This window comes from Bactrocera dorsalis, chromosome 1 (assembly GCF_023373825.1).
Source record: "Bactrocera dorsalis isolate Fly_Bdor chromosome 1, ASM2337382v1, whole genome shotgun sequence".
In the NCBI taxonomy this organism is placed as follows: Eukaryota; Metazoa; Arthropoda; class Insecta; order Diptera; family Tephritidae; genus Bactrocera; species Bactrocera dorsalis.
Genome location: NC_064303.1, coordinates 92779457 through 92800762, shown reverse-complemented (window position 1 = coordinate 92800762; position 21306 = coordinate 92779457). Strand labels below are relative to the sequence as shown.

The 21306-nt window shown below is 32.1% G+C and overlaps 2 protein-coding genes across 5 annotated transcripts in view; both read right to left on the bottom strand.

The window, feature by feature from the left end:
- Positions 1-3131: 3131 nt before the first annotated feature.
- On the bottom strand, positions 3132-7827 carry LOC105223505 (39S ribosomal protein L13, mitochondrial). Of its 3 annotated transcripts, XM_049446842.1 has the most exons (7): positions 7671-7827; positions 7490-7613; positions 5446-5699; positions 5224-5375; positions 4184-4922; positions 3766-4094; positions 3132-3696 (listed from the first exon to the last, which is right to left on the bottom strand). In XM_049446842.1, the coding sequence occupies exons 1-7, from the start codon at positions 7692-7694 to the stop codon at positions 3234-3236; spliced, it is 2085 nt and encodes a 694-aa protein (XP_049302799.1). In that variant the 5' UTR covers positions 7695-7827; the 3' UTR covers positions 3132-3233. The 3 variants fall into 3 exon arrangements, with proteins under 3 accessions (XP_049302799.1, XP_049302800.1, XP_049302801.1); XM_049446843.1 differs by lacking the exons at positions 7490-7613; positions 7671-7827 and adding an exon at positions 5947-6104; XM_049446844.1 differs by lacking the exons at positions 3132-3696; positions 3766-4094; positions 4184-4922; positions 5224-5375; positions 5446-5699 and adding an exon at positions 6705-7153.
- A 5233-nt stretch (positions 7828-13060) lies between these two features.
- The window catches only part of LOC105223506 (insulin gene enhancer protein isl-1), a 92159-nt gene continuing 83913 nt past the window's right edge, over positions 13061-21306 (bottom strand). The window contains exons 5-9 of one of the 2 annotated variants that reach the window (XM_049446846.1): positions 17267-17387; positions 15474-15636; positions 15158-15373; positions 14897-15080; positions 13061-14772 (exon numbers count right to left, since the gene is read on the bottom strand). In XM_049446846.1, coding sequence (XP_049302803.1) covers positions 14381-14772; positions 14897-15080; positions 15158-15373; positions 15474-15636; positions 17267-17387 — 1076 coding nt within the window. In that variant the 3' untranslated portion in view covers positions 13061-14380. The remainder of the gene's footprint in view (positions 14773-14896; positions 15081-15157; positions 15374-15473; positions 15637-17266; positions 17388-21306) is intronic. The other variant, XM_049446845.1, reaches the window with a different exon arrangement.

Genomic DNA, 21306 nt, shown 5'->3' with positions numbered 1-21306 from the left:
CGAAGTTGTTGAAAAAATACATTTGGCTGCATTTGCTGCTAAAGTTAAAATGTACGTTTGTGAAGTAAGTGAAAGCATTTGGCTTTTTCGCGTTAGCTCCCCAAGTAAAATTTTTAGAAGTTTCTAATTTTTGACACTAGTTTGCCAAAATTTTAATAATAATGTTAAAAAAAATTGTTCTCTAATTTTTTTAATTTAATTTTTTTACATTTTTTATATGTATAATTTTTTTTTACTTTTTAGTATTTAAGAAAATATTTTTCTATTTTTTTTTTATTTTTCTTTAATATTATTATTTTTTAATTATTTTTATAACAATTTTTTAGTTTTTCTATAATGTAAGATAAAAATTAATTTTTTTCTCTTAACTTTTTATTTATTTTTTTTAATTATTTTTTCTCAAAGTTTTTATTTATTTTCTTTTATTGTTTTTATAATTTTTTAATCTTGCCTTAAATGGCTAAATTTTCTGAGATAATTATTTTCTTATAAATTAATAATTCCAAATTTTGATTTATATTTTTATAAATAAATTATTTATTGAAAGGTAATTTTTGGAAAAAAATAAATTAAAATAAAATGAAGCTATTAAATTTTTATAACTTAAAATAGTAATATTACTTTAAAATTATAAATATTAAAAAAAATTTTAACGAAATATTTAATATGCAATTATTTGTGTTGTTGCTGTACTTTCTAAAATTTATAAAAATTTATGAATTAATTAACGAATTAATATTTTTTCTGGAAAACTTATTAAAATGAAGACTCCATACTTTTTTTAGCTTAATTTAAATATCAAGTGTGAAAATTTTAATTAAAAAAAGTAATGTTAAAAAAATGTTTATATTTGTTTTTCGTTTGTATATTTTTGGAACGAGTTCTGTTTTTTTTTTTAATTTTTAAAATTTAATTTTTTTAATATATAAAAAATTAGTATAATATAATTTTTTTCAATATTTAGGAAGTTATTTTTTTTATGCAGTTGGTATTAAATATTTTTTATAGTTTTAAATATAATATTTTATTTTTTTTTACAATAATTTTTTACTTGAATTTATTTTTAACTAATTGTATATACTATATTTATTTTTTTTTTAATTGTTTAAAGTAGTGTTTCTTACTTTCATTGGTTTTTTAATAATTTTTGATTATATTTACTTTTATTGAATTTTTTTAATTAGTTTATTATTTTGTTACCATGGTGTTTTTAATATTTCATATACATATGTATTAATTTTTAATTTTATTTGTTTTTTTATTTTTGGTAATTTTTTTTAATATTTTGTTATTATTTTTTTACAATAATGAAATATTTTTAAAAAATTTATGGGACTGACATACAACTTTTGCATATATTTTCTGATGTATAATCATTTAAGCTTTATTCCACGAATTTAAATGTAAAAAATTATAAAATTCATAATTTTTTAAAATTAAAATAAAATTTCATTTCGAAAAAATTCCAATTTTGCAATTTAAAATCATTATTATTTTTTATAAACTCAAAACTATTTTAAATAATTATGAATTATTATTTAATTGTAACAAAATAAAATTCAATGCCTTTGTTTTAATGTTACATATTTATTTATAGTTCTCATTGTTTTTTTTTTTTTACTTATTATTTTTTACATTTTTTATTTAGGTTTAATAGCTTTAAATATATTATAATAATTTTTTTACACAAAATAAATACTTTAAAATTATTTTATGGGACTAAAATACAACTTTAGTATCTTCTTTCTGATTTTAAAACTTTTAAATAATTTTTAAAAAATACAAAAGCAAAAAAAAAAAGAAAAAAGAAGTTTCGCAATTTCAGTTTTAATTTTTGTAATTTTGAAATTCTGGAAATGATTGACTTTTCTATTTAGGTTAATTCTTTTATATTTTTATTTATTTTTATGGAATGCAAAATATTATTTTTAATTTATTATTATTACAAATTATTATTTTACTTTTACTTTTAAGAGAAATTCACCCAATTCTGCAATAAATTTCCTACAAACCCACTGCCTTGCATTTGGAAAATACTCTCCCTCTTTCAATTCAATTTTCAAGTGCAAGCGCACTTATCTCTAGACTTCAATGCAGCAACAAATTTGTATGTACATATGTATGTAACAATATGCACGAAGGCATTCAAGCAAACCCTCAGCAGCAACATTTGTAGTAACTACGTCGATATATAAATAAAGAAATAAATATGTATGTATGTACATACATATGTACATGTACGTTTAAACGAAGTTAGGGTTTTGAAAGCATATAGGCACAAAAAAGTCAGAATTCGAAACAAAATTGTAGGCACATAAAAAAAAACAAATAAGTAATTCGAAAACAAATTTGCGAAACTATTAAATAAATAAATCATTTGCAGTAATTAAGCGAACAAATAAGAAATATAAAATCAATTAAATGAAAACAAAAAAAAAAGAAAACAAGAAACTGTAAAATCATTCATAAATGTATACATCCAAATAATTAAAATAATATATATATTTTTTTTGGAAAATATCCTGCAGCCGGTAGTTATAATATTTGATATTAGAAGAACAAATGTAACTTGAAACAATTATAAAAGTATAAAAAGAAATTTAAATAAAAATAAGAAGAAAAAAACAATGAACGAAAAAACACTGCAACAAAAACATATAAAGCAACAAAAAAAACATTGAACCATTATGATTAAAAGAAAAAAAATAAATCATGAATACAATGAAATGCTAGCCGACAACACTGATTTTGTGACGTTTGACAAAGTAAGAGTAAACAAACACACATACGAAAAGAACACTAGCAAACAGCCGCAAAAATAAAGCAAAAAAAAAATTAAGAAAATCAGTAAAATAATGATGGCTAAGCATGGAAGAGAAAATCATCTTGTTATAATCGTAGTTTTGCTTATTTTTTAATAAAACACTAATATCAAAAAGTGCGCGCGCAAAAAGCTTTACAATCGACGGGGGGAACAGCGTCTCAAGCTGCTTTTTATACAAAACATAGTTTTATTTTATAGAAACTCCCACCATTAAGAGCTTCGAACACCAACAGGTACTTACTTTACGTACATTAATACTCTTTTTTTTTTTTAAGAATTTCAACACCACATCTTGAGAAAAATTACATTTTTTTTTAGGTTAAACACTTTGTTTAATAAAAAAAATATTATGCGTCCGGTTAATACATTAGTTTAACGATTTATAAAAAAGTAAGAAGCTAATAAATGCTTATTTCAAGCCCAAATCCTTCTCGATGGTGTGCGCACAAACCGCCATCATTTGATTCTTGACACTCTCGAAGCTTTCAATCGCAATAGGTTTAGCCTCCGGCCATTGTCCCAAGTCACGATAAATGGGCCGACAGAATTTCATGCGGAAATTGGAGTTGGCAAATGCAATAATCTCATCGATACGTTGCAGTAAGCGCGCTCTAATAACTAAACGCAAAAACCGAAAACGCACCTCGGAATTTTTGGTGTCCTTTAGCTTGTAAGTGCTCTCTAGGAATTCGATTTTTTCCGCATTCAAATCAACAATTTCACTGCTTTCGATTAATTTGCCTAGGAAATCGATTAGTTGATGTGAAGAAATTGGTTTAGTTATATCAGAGTCTGCGCGTAACTCAGTAGTGGACTTGGTGCTCCACAATTTTGCTAATTGTTGTGAAACAGCAGCTAGTGTTTCATCGAATCTGAAAGTGTTTTAACGGAAATATTGTATTATTGAAGTTTTACATATACTTTGAAGCTTGTGTGCTCACTTTGGTATTATTGGTGGCATACCCTCATGGCTAAGCCACAAGTCCCAATCGATTTCGGTTAGCTTATCCTTTTTATCGGTATTATTGAAGTAGTCATATAAGGCACTTTTGAAATCATCAGTCACAACCGATTTATAGGCGTACTTTTGCAAGTAACTACGTAGGAATGGCTCGAAGACCTCTGGTCCTCCCAGCAAATCTTCAATGTAGCGTAAGAATGTAGAGCCCTTGTTGTAGGGTACGCTGGAGAAAGCATCGTCTGGTCCACAGTTGGAAAGATCCACCACCAGCTTAGTGAGTTCAGGGCTGTTGGCCAATTGGGTGCGTATCTAAGTTTAAATTGTCGTAGAATTAACGATTTATTTTATAAATTTTGTATATACATATTAAACTATCTAAATACCTATTGTGTACTTACACACTCTCTCAGCTCAGTCAGATTGCGCAACATGTGAAAGTCGCGTTCCTTATCGCCTTGCAGGCGTCCCACGATTTTCGTCTCCACAAAGACCGTGAAGCCCTCATTCAACCAGAAATGCTCAAAGTTTTTGTTTGTTACTAGATTACCCGTCCAACTGTGCGCAATCTCGTGCGCCACCACATCAGCCAAAGACTTGTCACCAGCCAACACTGTTGGCGTTACAAAAGTTAGACAGGGATTTTCCATACCACCAAAAGGAAAGGATGGCGGCATCACGAGCAAGTCGTATTGCTTCCACACATAGGGTCCACAAATATCCGATGCGGTTTTCAACATTTTATCCGTTTCAGAGAACTCTTCCGCGGCAGCTTCCACAACACCAGCTTCAGCCCAGACATTGGAACGGGGACCGAGTGGACGCGAAACTAAATCGCCGATTGCTATAGCCAACAAATAAGCTGGTATGGGTACTTCCTGCTTGAATTTGGTTACACCGGTTTCCTTCTTTTCGACTAAAGCACTCATCAGAGCAGTCAATTCTTTTGGATGTTCTACTGTAGCTTCGTAGGTGAATTTTACGGCGGGCGTATCTTGGCATGGCAATACGGAACGTGCGTGAATCGCTTGACACTGACTGAAAAGGTATGGATGTTGCTTGCCCAGTGTTTGCTCGGGTGTGAGCCATTGCAGACCGCTAGCACGATTGGAAGTTTCATAGTCGATGCGTACGAGTAGACTGATGGAAAAAAAACAATAATTGAATAATATTTTTTACAGCGTAATGTTAAATTATTTCACTATCTGCATTGCACACTCCGTTACATGTGTACTAATAATAAATGACCACGTTTTGCTTAGGTATTGAAAGCGATAAGCAATTTGGTTTGTAATTTACCACAGAATGATTTATAAATTTAGGTCTACCCAGTAATAAAGATAATTTTTACTTGGCAACAATTGCGTGTTAATCGACAAAATATTTGCTACTATCTCTGCGCTAATTTAAATTCTTTCAAAATCTTAAATTTATTACTTACTCTCCCTTAGCAGTACCCTCCGGTAACTCCAATGTCAACTTGGCACCAATATCATCCACTGGATCACTGATAAAGTAGTTGATGGGTATGGCTGAGCCCCCACTGCAGAGTATAGATGCATTCTTTATGCTGATGTCACGTACATCCAACAGCTGTACACAGAGAGAAAGTGAATATCAAATATAGATAAAGAAAAAATGCGACAGATAATCCGATTCTTACAATAGCCGGTAAGTTTGCTTCCAACACATTAAATTGATGCGTTACACTGCCCAACAGCTTTGTATTTGTAAAATCGACGGTCCATTTGAAGGCGCTATGTTTGGTAACAATGCGCTCGGGCTCCGAATAAGAGCTGGGATCTACTTTACTTAAACGACCCATATTGCGTTGCTGTTGAGCGTAAATCAGTGAACTGCTACTGGCGAAAGGTTGTTGGAGAATGCGTCGATGAGTGCTAACTGAACGTGTGTTTGCTGGAAGTGGAGTAATTTCAGTTTAATAAATATATAAGTACGTGCTACTTGAAGTTTTAATCTGCTTCGTAAAAATGTAATAAATATTGCCAATCTTATCGAAACTGCTGACGTCGGAGTTGTTAAATGCAACTTATATACGTTCAGCAGGAACACATTTATATATAAATATATATGTAAGTATGAGTTTAAATTAGTATGTTAAATATTTTTTTGCTTTTTTGTTCACAAAAGAGAATGAAATCACCTTTTCCTTTATTAATGTGTTGAAAAATAAAGACTCCCACTTAGATATCTGAAGATTTCTTCACGAATAATGTGCAAAGCGTAATGGAATAATCCAAGCAAAACAAATACAAATGACACAGTAAAAATAAACCTTACAACTGTCAGTGTAACCAGACAGCAGCGAAACCAGATATTAAAAAACAGTTATCGATAACCTATCGATTTCACATTTAAAGAACTGTGATAAATAATGATTGTTAAGTAGCAAAATTAATTTCTAAAAAATTGAGATACTTTCCGACATTATGAGACTTAAACAAGGGAAATAACGTATTATCATTTCATAACTTTATCGGAAAGAAAAAAAAACATAAAAAATCTATAATATATCTGACATACAAAGTTTTAATCTCATACTTTCAAACACCGGATATGAAAATATTTATCTCAATTCAATAATCAGATTAAAAATTAAAAATAATTTTCCTTTTCAAAATATATAAATGGCAGAACACGAAGTATGAAAAAATTTTAATTCTCAAACAATTTCATTTTTAAATTTATATTATAATATTGAAATTAATTCTTTGTCAATCCGGTAATAACAACTAAAAAAAGACATAATCAAAATCGGAATTAAAAACATGACTATTAACGAAGTTTTTTTTGAAAAAACTCGCAACGCTGTGTTCATTTGCATTTAACTTGACGATATGTGTTCAGTCTACTTTAATTAATGATTATTGCATATATTCCATGTAAGCGACTTAACATCTCTTTATTTTTTACAATTCAACTTTATTTAATAGTAAACATTACTAAACACACTTCCACTTATTAACGCAAAACATAATCTTTTGGATAATCCATAATAGATGGGAAATTCTCCAGCGTCTCCTTATCGATATGATCCAGACGTTGTGGCACTTCTCTCGGTGTTCTAATTTGATTTGTTATGTTTTCTAGTATCTCTTCCGGCAGCTGATCATCGGCGAACAAATGTAATCGCTGCATGGTGTGTCTACGTTGTAAATTGCCACGCATCGCATTGTAAACAGCTTTCTTGATAATCATTGTGGCATCCTTTTCGTGCAATTGCCACGCTAGGGTCCATGAAGCACCACCTGGATAGCCAGTGTGATGGAAGTAAACGCGCTTAATCCACTCATCACCGGGCAGCGCAATTTCTTTGGTATTGATGCAAACAACATGATCACCACAGTCATCTGGAAGTGCAGAAGTGTAAAATTGTGCTATACTTGAGTACCCTTAAAGTTAAAGCCGAAAATCAGTGTCACCCTAAAATTAAAGCGCATTAATTGATTATGAATTGAAAAGTAACATTTAATATTTACCAAGGGTTTCAAACTAATTCACTTAGTAAGCTTTAGCATTTGTAAATAAATATACGAAAATATTGGAAGTCATTTTTGTAAGAAACCAAGCCACTTAGAAGAAATTACGTTTACCGGTAATGTAAAAATCAGAATTAAATGCGCATAGGCGAAACACTGATAAGCCACCGGCTTTAACATTAATATTTATAAAACGGCTTTACTCACTCATTGGATGATAGATGGGCTTGTGCAATCCCATTAAATGTGTCTTTATTAGCAGCGCCGACTCGAAGGGATTTTGCCAGGTGCAATCATAGACGTACCAAGTTCTCGCAAAGGTTGCCCATTGCTGCAAGCGTATATTAACAATTAATAATGTAATTTTGAGTTTCTTATAAACACTTACCTGCACACGTTTCACAATTGACATGTTTTAGCGTTTTTAATTCAATACTTTAGTGATTTATGTTGTTAAATAACAATTTTCTGATTAGCTGCACATTTCAGCTGGAGGATGGTGTGCTTGGAACGAATTTGTGCTGCCAGATGTTAGTTTTTTGTATTACTCAAAAAATGTTTTGTTTTTGAGTTCAATTATTCTGCAAAATTGTGCAGAGAGAATAGCACAAAAGCTACAAATTGATTAAAACAGCTTTATATGAAATATTTATAACTTTTTTAGGCATTTCCTGAAATGTTGTTAGTGTTTAAGTCAGCAATAATGTAAATAAACAAACACTTTTATTATAATTTGTTTTGAGTGGCAACGCTTGTTGTCAGCTGACAGTGTTTTGATGTAAAAAAATAAATAATATAGGAATGGTGTGGAAGCGAAACAATAAAGGGAAGTTGGTAAAGAAAATATTTTATTCTTATTTTTATAATTAAAAGAGATTTGCTTAGCTCCATATTTTTGAACATAAAAGTTGTAAATTGGTTAATTTGTTGAAGAAAAAGATGAAATTTAGTCGTCACCACGAAACTAAATCCAGTGCCTAAAAGTAAGTCATTGATTGAAATTTCAGTTTTTATCCGTTTTGCTTTTGGATATTTTAATTCAAACCATTATGATGTAGAATTGTGAAAACAACAACGAAAAACAACTCATGATCCGCATGACGTGCTGAATGGATTTAACCATGTCCAGTTAGTATATAGTTACGAGAGCTAGTCTTTCAGTTTTGGAGCTATCGAGCTTACTTAATTTGGTATGGAACGTGATTACATGCTGTAAAGGAATTTCTTACGAGATTTTTTGTAGAATTCTGATAAAAACGAGCCCTTATTATTACTCCAGATATTCTCAGCTTCGCAAATGAAGGACTGATCTGCGCAATTGAAGGATTTGGTTGAATGTTTGAAATGAAATGAAACAAATCGAGGAGCACAATTTTTTCTTGTAACCCTAGTGTTTTAGTTACTAAGCTTTAACCCGCTGCCTTAATAATTAATGTAATCAAAATGCTATGGTATTTAAAGCCTAATTTCTTTAAAAATCGGCGATTTGCGCCATTTTGACGATTTTCTCCTCAAAAACCGGCGATTTGGAACACATTTTTAATTCTATAAATTTCTGGGTAAGTCCAAATTTATTGTTTCTTTGATAAAAATATGCCCCAAGCGATTCTGCAAATTTCTGCATTTTTAGATTTTCTCTACAGCCAGTAGTTTAGAAGTTATAAGCATTTTTACATTCGTTTGTATTCGGCGGCTGCTTGCTCCAGGCTCCTGGTCGCCTGGTAGAAATCTGAGATTTTGGCACCAAATTGAATGGAATTTTTCTGCAGCGGCGGCGGGTGCACTGCAAATTTGTAGCATACGCAAAGGGGCAAAATTGGGAACACGGATGCGGGACATATACAGCCCGGGACCGGAAATGAAATGACGGCAGTTAACTTCCGGCCCGAAGTCCCAACAGGAAGCCATAATCCGGAAACGGATGCTGCTTGGCCCGGATGTTGCCAAACGGAACTCAACTTTTCACCCTTGTTTCCGGCATGTGACTTCCGATTGGGACTTCGGGCCGGAAGTATGGTACTGTAATTTCATTTCCGGTCAAGGACCTGTTCCGGTTTCCAAGCATTGTATATATATGGCCGCATCCGTGTTCCCAATTTTGCCCCTTTGCGTATGCTAAACCCACCGCGCAAATTTGCAGTGCACCCGCCGCCGCTGCAGAAAATTGCATTTAATTTGGTGCCAAAATCTCAGATTTCTACCAGGCGACCAGGAGCATGGAGCAAGCAGCCGCCGAATACAAACGAATGTAAAAATGCTTATAACTTCTAAACTACTGATTCTAGAGAAAATCTAAAAATGCCGAAATTTGCAGAATCGCATAGGGCATATTTTTATTAAAGAAAAATTAGATTTGGGTTTACCCAGAAATTTTAAAAATTAAAAATGTGTCTCAAATCGCCGGTTTTTGAGAAAAAAATCGTCAAAATGATTTTTTCTCCTAAGTGAGGGTGTTGAAATGGGGTGTGGGAGGATTTTCGAGTATCTCTCTATTCATTACGAGTCCAAAACATTTAAATTCGAACATAAGCCATTCGTTTTTGATGATAATGTTCAGCTTTTTGTTTGATAATTCTTTTTGACAATCAGGCAGTCCAGATCTAATTTAGGTCTAAATTTTTAAGAGAAGCTCTCCTCAGCTCGCTCTTCGCTCCCTTTAATGCCCGTCTGCTGCCCCTTCGAAAAAAATGGACCATCTCCCTTTCTTTCTTATCGTAGTACCTTAGTTTGAAATAAACTTCCAGAGTACTTATTGTTGAAACCCTCAGTAAAAAAAAAGTTCAAATAGCAACACAACTCAATTTCAATATTGTAATAATATTTTGTTTATTTGCTTTTTTGTTTTTCATTCATTTTTATAATTTTCAAACATTTTCTATGAATACTAAAATTAATTACAGTGTTACATTTTTATTATTTTTTTAAATTTATTTTAATTTAGTTTGTATTGGTTGCCTTCCTTCATAGCAAAGAGAAAATGCTGGCCTTGCAAGCGCTGCTTGTGTGCCGCTTTGTTGTTGGCAGCCTGTAAAAGCAACATACATATCTTCACGCTCCTGCAGCATTCTGCCAATGTTTTTTTAATTATTTATATTTTTTTACTTTATTTCTCACAATGCATAATACAACTGTTTCACATACTGAAATAACTAAAAACTAACAATTTTTTATTTAAATTTATTTCTGTCATAATCATTTTAATATTTATTGTTTAGTTAGTTATAACGTTAATAGTTACAATTTCTGTTAAGTTCCTATTTATCATACTATATACAATCATTTTTTTATTTACTTACTTATGTATGTTCTTTAGCTATATTACATAAATGTGTTTTTTTTGTGTTTTTTTTTTTAATTTACAGTGTATATTTATAAAGACTTTTATTCTTTTTTCTAATGCTGCGTGTTTAGTTAACATTTGAATGGCACTTTCGTGCGAATATTTTCACAGCAAAGAACGGTGCTCTGTAAAAATTGCGGCAAAATGTACATATGCTTGTATATATGTAGCTATGTATTGGAAATCTAAAATTTTTTAAATTATTTTTTTGGTTTTTTAAATAATAATTTTATAATTAATAATTTTTTTAATTAATTTTTTTTTTTAATAAATTTCTTTTAATAATTTTTTTAAATATATATTTTTTTATTATTTCTTGTTTATGAAATTTTTTTGAATAAATTAGAAATTTTTTCTAGTATTTTAGATAAATTAATTTTTCACAAAATTTTTATATTATATACTTTTTTCATGCGAAATAAATTTAAGTTTTACATTATTATTTTTTTCTAGTATTTTAGATAAATTAGTTTTTCACAAAATTTTTTATATTATATATTCTTTTTATGCCAAATAAATTGAAAAAAAAAATATTTTCGGAAATTATTTTTAGAAAAAAATATATTTTTTTTAATGTTTTTACTTCTTTTTAAGTAAAAAAATTAGTTTCGAATTTTGAAATTTGTCACTGTTTTTAAAATCAAATATTAATGTACATACATACATACAATAAGCATAGGCAAAATTTAGCTTTATTTTTTTATTTTTTTGAAGTAAAATTTTTATTAAAATTATTTCTGATAATTTTATGGATCCACAAAAACAAGTTAAAAGAATATATTTTTTTGAATTAAAATTTCTATTTGGAAAATTATTTCTGAATATTTTTGTGAACTACAAAAAAAAAACGTTAAAAGAATTTATTTTGAAATCTCTAAAATTTTTACATTTTTTTTACTTCACAAAATAAATTTCGAATTTGTGGTTTTTCTATTTAAAAATAAAAATTTTATTGTGAAAACTATTTTTCATAACTTTCTGGTTATAAAAAAAACAGAAACATGAAAATTCAAAGCTTTGGAAACCTAAATTTTTAATTTTTTTTTAATTTGAAAAACTTAAAAAATCAGAATTAAAAAAAAAATATATATATTTTTTTGTCATTTTAAATATTTTTTAATTCAAAATAATTAATTTCGAATTTCAAAAAAAAATTTGTATAACTTTTTTTTTGTTAATTTGAAAAACTTAAAAAATCAGTATGTTAAAAAATCTATTTTTTATAATTTTATACATATATAATATTTTTTTAAATTAAAAAAAATTAATTTCGAATTTCAAAATGTTTTTGAATCCAAACAAATATGTGCGTACATATGTATAAACATATATGTAATTTTTGGTTTTTTATAGGTAAAATTTTGTTTTTCAATTTTTTTGTAGTTAATTTTTTTGAGTAAAATTTGTATTCTGAAAATTAGATTAGAAAAATTTGTAGTTGCAAAACGAAAAGTGAAAATTTATTTATTTTTTGTTAATTTGTAGAAACTATTTCGGGAAAACATGAAAACACAGAGTTTCGGAAAATTATATTTTGAAAATTTTTTTTTAATTCACAAAAAAGAACATTCGAACTTCAAGCGATTTTTTTGGATAAATTGTAAAACTTAATTTCGAAAAACGGAAAAACTGAGAATTACAGAAAAATGTAATATTTAATTTTCTTTTAAATTTTATTTTTCCAGATTTTTTGTAGTTTCTTTTAATAATATTTTTATACTGAAAATCATTTTTGAAATTTTTTTTAGTTGCAAACAAAGAAACGTGAATATTCAGAGTTTTGGAAAAATAAATTTTTATTTTTTTTTGTTAATTTGTAAAAAATAATTTCGAAAAACTTAAAATCTTAGAATTATAGAAAAATGTATTTTTAAAATTTTTATTTTGAAAATTATTTTGGAAACTTTTAGTTGCAAAAAAGAAACCTAAAAATTCAGAGCTCTGGAAAAATATTTTTTAAATTGTTTCTGTTAATTTGTAAGAATTAATTTTGATAAAGGTAAAAATATCGAAATTAATTCTTAAAAATTAACAGAACCAATTTAAAAAATATTTTTCATATAATTATACATATATATAATTTTCAGAATAAAAATTTTGAAAATACATTTTTCTATAATTCAGAATCACAGAAAATATATTTAAAAATTTTTTACAATTTGTTTTTAATTAAAAAATTAATTTCGAATTTTAATTGTTTTTTTTTAGTTAATTTGTAAAAATTAGTTTCGAAAAACGTGAAAACTGAGAATTACAGAAAAATATTTTTTTTAATTTACAATATAAATTTCGAACATTAAGCGTTTTGTTTTTGGTTACTTTGTGAAAATTACTTTCTGAAAACATGAAAGCTCAGAAATAAAGAAAAGTATATTTTCGAAATTTTTAATTTATGAAATAAATTTTGAACTTTACATATGCGTTGTTTTTGTTAATTTATAAAAATTAATTTCGAAAAACATGAAATTTCTGAATTACAAAAAATATATCTTTAAATTAATTTATTGTTTTTCTTAGTTCATAAAATAAAATTCGAACTTTAAGAATTTTTTTTGGTTAATTTGTGGAAATTAATTTCGAAAAATGTAAAAACTCAGAATTAGAGAAAATTTGTAATATTTTTAAAAATTTTTATGATTATTTTTTTTTTTAATTTATTTCGAATTTCGAAAAATCGAAAATATTTGTAATCCCAAATATATACTATACAAACATATGTACACACATCCAAATATGTTTTTACCGCAATTTTGCTTGACCTACCGCTTTTTGCTGTTCTGCAGAGTTGTATTTTTGCTCAAATTGTATTCTTCTCAAATTATTTTATTTTTTGTTGCAGCAATTCTTGAATTATTTTTTATTTTCACTTTTAGTTTTAATTTATGTATTTGTTGTTGTTTAGTTTAAATAGAAATTTAATTATCATAAATTTGTGTTTAATTACGTCCTTTCTAAATTTATGCATTAAGTACTTACATAAGTATATACAGTTATTTAGGATATATGAATGCTCATACTTTTACAAACTTCTAATTCCCTATAAGTATTTATTTTGCTTTTGGTTTTAGTTGCAGCTTGTTGTTTTTGTTTTGTGTTTTTTATAATTACATTAATAATAATTATTTAATTTTTAAGAATAATAATTTTTTTCCTTTAATAAAAGAACTTTTTAAGTGAGTGAGCATTTCCGTTTGCATTTGCAGCCATTTTTGAATGCCTGCGTGCAAATTTTCTTTGAAAGTTTCTAAACTATTCACATGAATTTTATTATTAATTTTTTTTTTTGAAAATTAAACTTTAAAATTTTGCAAAAATAATACAACAATTAATAAGTGAAAGTAACAATACTTAGATTAGTGGCAATGTGGGCATTTTGTAACGCAATTTACAAAAATTTTAACGACAAATAAAGGTAAGTGTTTTTTAAATTTATTCAAAAATTTCATAAAAACCGTTATACAAGTTTTTTGGTTGAGATTTCAGCAAATTGTCTTACAATAAGCCAACACACTGCAGCTTTTTGACTCTTCCGCGACTCGGAGCTTTCACTAGAAGAGCTTTATTGGTGCCACGTGCTCAACATTTTTCTTATGAGGCGCTACACGCACTGGCTACTAGTCAAACACACACTTCGTCTAACTGCGTTCTACATCTTCCGCATACCAACTGCTCCTCCGCTGCCCGTAAAATTGCACATTTGCCCCATTGCGCACGCATCACTGAGTTCCGGCTTGACGACAGAACTCCTCGTACATCCTTCACAGCACCGCGTGCGTTGGCGAAGCCGTCACCTTTTGCAACATTTGCATCAACTGCTCCGTAGCAGACTGCGCTTGTCCACAGCTCGCCGTGTTGCCAACACCAAGACTGCCATTACCAACACTACCACCACCACCGCCGGCCACTGCCATGCCGCCCAAAGCGAGTCCGGGATTGAGCGCACAAGCCGCTGCTACAACACCACCGACACCAAGACCGCCTAGAGCGCCAGCTGCTGCGGCGGCACTACCCAAAAGTGCACCGGCCGTGTTCGAGGCTGATGGTGGCGAAGCGATTGAGGTGGCCGCCGATGTCGATGCAGATGATAGCGATGAAGATGATGACATTGACAAAGACATTGACGATGTTGGTGTCAAAGCCAGTTTGGACTCTGTTTTTGTAATTTTTTTTTTGTTTTTTTTTCAATTTTTTTTTTGGATCGACAAGAACGAGAAGAAGAAGAAGAGCAAATTAGATACGTTTGCACATGCTTTTCTACGGACTGCCTTGCATACTGTCATCGCTCTCCAGATAGGTCACATATGAGTCAGTGCTGTCCGGGTGATGATGTGATGTGATGCCCGAGTCCATGCTACCAATGGGTGGTCCGTTCATTTGTTGACCGGGCGGTGGCGGATGTGGTCCTTGCTGTTGATGCGGCGGCAACGGCGGCATGCCATTGAGATCGTAACCGTGCATCTGTTAAAGAGAAGGAGATAAAAAAGTACAAATTTAGTCAAAGCACTGACGTGTAATCGTAATTGTGTGGCACCCACCTGATTGACGAGTTGCTGGAACGCGGGCGTGTGCGTATTGATCGCACCGTTGCTGTCCAAGTCCGCATGCAGCGCGAAGTCGGATAAGGCCTTCCATGGCGGCTGATATGTTTGCACATCGATGCCCTGCAAATTCAATGGCGAATCGTGGCGCACCGGCGAACTCGCTATCATCGGTATGCCCTGCATGGCGCCATAGCCGAGCTTTCGTCCCTCCTATAAACGCAAAGCAAAGAGAAACTTTCATCAATTAAGCTCCATTTAAAGCCCTTGTTAGGCGGTTAATACTCGCGGCAGCTTCTTGAATTGTACATACCTTCTCCTGTTGCATTTGCAGTTTCATTTGTATGGTTTTCTTCTTGTCTTTGCAGCGTTTGTTCTGAAACCAGACTCGTATGACGCGTGGCGATAGACCAGTCATCTCCACCAGCTGCTCTTTCATGAGCGCATCAGGTCGCGGATTAGCATTGTAGCAGGTTCTGCAAGTAAGAAGAGAAATGGTTGGATTAGTTGGATGAAAAATACTGGAGAGAGAGCTCGATTCTTTTAAGGAAAAAGTGGGGGTTTTGGCCTGAGCTAAGTTTTCCATCAAATGTGAAGCGATCATAATAATGATAGATGAAGGAAGAGGTCTATCAAAGAGTTTTTATTTACAATCCCAACATTATTAACTTAGTCTTTAGGTCATTTGGAAGATTCGTAGAGTAGAATCAGACACTATATGAAGATAGAGTCGAAGAGTTACATACAAAGGAAAGATGATACTGCCAGTAGATAAGTTAAAATTAATAATTTTCTGGGTATTTTGAGCGGTTTGGTAAGAAAGGGGAAAAATCAACGGCAAACTGTCGGACGTCAAATTAGCTCAGCAGGCGTTGGTCAACTCCAAGTAGCTATACAAGATCCTCCTGGCCAAGGGTAAATCCCAACAGTTCGTTCTCAGCAAAGTCCAGTCGTTTGCCAATTGTGTCAACTGTTTGGAAGATGAGTTAGAATCATCTCAACACTTCATCCTCGAATGTTCCGCCTTTGACAGATCAAGGAAAAAACATCTCGGATCTCATATTTTTAGACAGGTGAGAGAACGGAATTATAAAGAAAGGACCTAAGCAAATTTTTATGGATTAAAGCGCTTTGCTCGGAACTCCTCACTCACATTGACTTCATATCAGATGACTTAGATCATGGAGTCGCCAAACCAAACTCTGATGGCTCGTACTCTGCCCATACATCGGCGAAAGAGTTGTCGGTGGGAAGAAGTCGTTGGAGAAGAGGTGCGGCGAGCTTTTTCACAGATGGATCAAAGCTTGGTGGAGGGGTTTATTGTCAGGATCTCTATATCAACTCCAGTTTCAGACTTTCTGGTTATTGTTTTCCAGAAATCCTCACTAACTTTGACTTCATACCGAATCACTTGGATCGTGGAGTAGCCAAACCGAACTCTGACGACCCCTACTCTACCAATATACCGGCGAGGGAGTTGTGTGTGGAAAGGAGCCGTTGGAGGAGAGATGTAGCGAGCTTCTTTATGGATGGGTAAAAGCTTTGAGGAAGGTTGGCGGAGGGGTTTATTGTCAGGATCTCTCTATCAACGCCATTTTCAGACTTCCTGACTTTTTCAGCGTCTTCCCGGCCAAGGTTGCAGCCATTAAGGTAGCAGTAAATATTCTGCTCCGTAGTGCAGCCTTCTTCAGAGAACTGACCATCCACATAGAAGACGGAGCGGCGACAGTAGCCTTGAACTCATTAACAGAGCGTTCAGGACTGGTCAAAGAGTGCCTAACCTTGGTCTCAATAGCATCGAGTGTCTTTGTGATAAGACTGGTATGGGTGACAGGGTGTTCTTTTCAATATTTTGAGCTAAGCCACATTGTTTCTAGAAGGAACCACGCTTCGGCACACAATATTAAGTTCCCAAATATATTTTGAAGTGGAAAGTTTTAATCATTAAAATAGTATTTAAACCGATCGAACGTCACTTAAGCTTATAGGACCATCAAATTGTAGTATAAAATGGAGATACATATCAGAAAAAGGAACGGAACTCAACTAAATATCTTCTTAAGGATTTATTCAGAATTTTTGTGAAGTATTTATGTAGGAACTTACCTTAACGTGTGTAGTTGCTTCTCATTCAAGACCGTTCGCACCCGTGTCGGTTTACCGTCCGATGGACCCGAAGGCCTTTTTTCCCTAATACTTTTATGTGAGCCTGATTCGCTACCAGAATCTGTAAAGGAAATTGAAAAATCTTGATGAAAATTAATTATTAAAAAAAAAAAAAATTTTTAATTTAAAATAAATTATTTTAGTTACCGATACTATGTATAAACCAGAATGAAATCTAACCAAAACCAAAAAACTCATTTATTAAACAAATATTAATAAAATTTAATTTTTTTATTTTTTTAAGCCGAAAAAAAATTATCTTCGAAACCTCAGAGTTATATAAAAAAAAAATTTCTGATTAATGCTCACTTTTAAAAATAGTATATGATTTATATTATATATTTTTGTATATCTGTACTGCCTTCCCTTACAATTTGCATCCGCAATTTTTTCAGCCCAAAATCACATAAAGCAACATGAAAAAAGCATAACTAGCTGATGACATTCGCGCACTTGATTTCGGTTTCGACTTTTGTTGCTGTTGTTTTTGTGCTGTGCAAAACTATAATTAGTTTTCTCCACCAAATGTGTTGAAAAATTGCATACAAAATATTTACTTGCCGGCGCGTTTCGGCGAGTTCAAAGCGAATATTTGCGACAAGCGACAAGTATCGAGATCAATTGTTCGAAATCAGTGGAATTTTTGAGATGTTGCCGATTTTAAAATTAACTCCAAAGAAATGCGATAATTTCTTTTTGCTGTATGGCCTTTACATATCAATAATGAGTGGGGACTTTTTGTGAATATTCTTAAGGATTATTGTAAATTTTTAAAGCCTGATGAAAATATAAAAAAGTTTAGGAAATTTTTTTTAATTTTTTTGGAGTTAACATGTGCAAAATTGAGCGCCAAAACTGGGTACTCATCAACTTTATACGTAAGAGTGGCAGACTGGAGTTCAAATTGAGTATGAAGAGAATAAATATTTCAGAAATTTCAATTTTTGATCTTGGCTACTAAAAATCAGATTTCTTAGGCAGGATGAGGTCATAATTCAATTATATACAGGAACATGTCATCGAAAATTGGACTTAACGGATGGACCATTTGAGACGTAGCTTCAAAAAATAAATGCCAAAGTATGTTCTTTTGAATGATAAAAACATTCGCCATTAAATTTGAAGTTTGTGTGTTTTCTTTCCATAAAAAAGTAGGGAACCTCGCAATGAAGATGTACTTACTTAGTATTCGTTCTCGATGATTTTTTTTATATCAAGAATACACTGTGGTTTTCAAAAGATCTTGCTGAAAGTCGTATACTACAAGTATGTATGTATAATATCAAATGTACCTCATTTGTATTTCATATCTCCGATCCACTTTTAAGGATTTCGGATAGAAAATTTGTTGTCAGGATCATTAGCTTAATTCAAACTTAAAAAATGCTATCTTAGTGATCTCAGAGTATCATTTATAGACTCGTCCATTAGGTTTTGGCTTAAAGGCATAGGAATGAAATAATGTTTTTCTAAAAGCGTCGGCATTATGTTGAAAAACAATATTATTCATATCTGCGACTTTTTTATGTTACACTGAACTATTTCTTTATCCGCTCAGGGATATTTTATATCCCACTTTAAGGAAAAAGAAGGTACTTTTGGCACAACCGCCGGTAAATTCAGCTTCCATGGTGAAACATACCCAAATGGGTTGAGGATGATCAACTTCGCCGGGGCCCGAAATATGGTTATTGTAGTACTAGATTCCAGCATAGGAAAATTCATCAAACTACATAACTGTCTCCGGGCCGAAAAGCCTCCAATCACATCAATCATGTTGTGATAGACGGATAACACTTCTTTGGTGTTTTAGACGTGCGTTCGCTCCGAGCTCTTAGCATTGACTCGGATCTTATTCTACGCACCTGCCTCAGCAATTACACGTCGGGGGGTCTGCAACACAGCGACAGGGGCAGATGAATTTCTGGCCGAGCTATTTAAATACGGTGAAGATAAGGAGTATGTATCAGCTTCTTTGTGGAATTTGGAATTTGTTGAAATTTAAGTGTAAGGAGACCTCACAATCTGCGTAGGATAGCTCCTCAACATCGCGTACGGTGTGAAAGATTAAAGCCCACCGCCAACAAACTAATTGGACCTTATCAGCGTGGCTTTAGGTCTAGAAAATCAATAACTGACTAGATATTCACCATGCATCAAATATTGCCAAAGACCCGGGAAAGGAAGATGAACCCAGACCACCTCTTCCTCGATTTTAAAGCCGCCAGCACAAAAGGGAACTGTCTCTATTCCGCTACGTCCGCACTTGATATCCGCGCAAAGCTAATACGGCTTGTAAGCTGTCCTTGAGCAACACGAAAAGCTCCTTTAGGATTGGTAAGGACCCCTTTCGATTTTTGTCTTCTCCGTGCAAGGAATCTAAAAAATTCTCATGTAGAAGGTGTTGTTCATACAATGACCAACGGTTGAAAACCAAGATTTCCAAAATTAAGCACAAAAACTGATAAAATCCGGCTTCTTTTAAAAATAGTTGATTTTGACTGAAAAAATTCTCATTATATGCCTGCCAAATTCGATCTTTGGTTAGATCAAAACTCCAGTAGGCCATTGTATCGATAACTCTTTGTCCGAGTATTCACTGAAGTAAATTCGAAAAATGTAGTCTTGAGAACTCCTTTTAAAGATAAACTGAAGATACTGGTTGAACTGAGCGGCTACACTTAGAAGGCTGTTACAGCGCAGCTGTAAAAAATATTTGAGATATCGATTTAAAATTTTAGTTTTTTATTTTGAAAGGTATAACGTATGAAAAAATTGTGTGTTTTCTGGTTCTAGGTGTGCCCCATAGACGCCTGAAGAAAAAATATGTTAATATAAAGTTCTAGTCGTGCTCAAATTTACATACAAGTATATACGTATGTACATATATACATTTTTTATGTATGTATGTATATATATTTCATTGCGATTACCATGGAGTAAGCCATTCACAGTCGATTGCAAATACGATATCGCAGTTACAATCTCGGTATTTACGATAATTAAGGTATCCGCGGTCCGGTCGGAAGAAATTGGCACATTTAGTACGCATAACGAGTGAAAAATGCGAATTGCTATTTAAGCGAATGAAAACGACGTGGCTGCATAACGAGTACGTACATACATATGTATATGTATACTTATCATAGCCTTGTTGACACCGATTGGAGCGGCGGTATCTCATAAAGTTAAGAAGTTACGAGCGACTAAGACCAATAGAGCATGAGGATGAAAGCAGGTGTATATGTACATACATATTATATATATATATGTATGTATAAAAATATTTGCAAATAATATTTTCTGCTATATACCATATATAGAAGTACACATATATAGATATAGCATACTTGTATATTCATATACAGGGTACATATGTACTATGTATATTTACCTACATTGGTCAACTTGTAATTCGCTGGTTGACAATCCAAGCAGGGTTGTATGTAAATATTTTTCTTAATACATACAAACACACAATGTATATTTATATAACGTCATCGGGGCATGGAATCTCGATATGTGCAAAAAAAAACGACTTTAAAGAATACCGCCGCCGCGTTGCCAATGAAACACAAACAAAAAGCAGCGAAGCGCTCAGCCGTGTTCCCAGTCAGTCAGCCAGTTAGACACCATATTTACTTACGTACAAGTAGTGGATGGTCAAGACCAAAGGGTCAATACAATGTGTAGTAGATGACTAGGCTAACTGCGCCCCAGGGTTGCATGAGTGAGCAAGTGAACGGCTGGCTGGCTGGTGGCATGGCTGCCTGGTTAGCTGCTTCGTTGGTTGGTTGGTTGGCAGCGTTGCTCTGCAGACTACAATGTTGGTCGATTTTTTGTTGACAACTTCTTGGGAAAGGTTCACACACACACGCATACAAACACACATGGTCTCTTATAGACGGCAGTGTCACCTGTCTACCGGTGCGCTCTGTCTCCGACTGCCGGCCGCCCACAAATATACCGCGCGATCACAG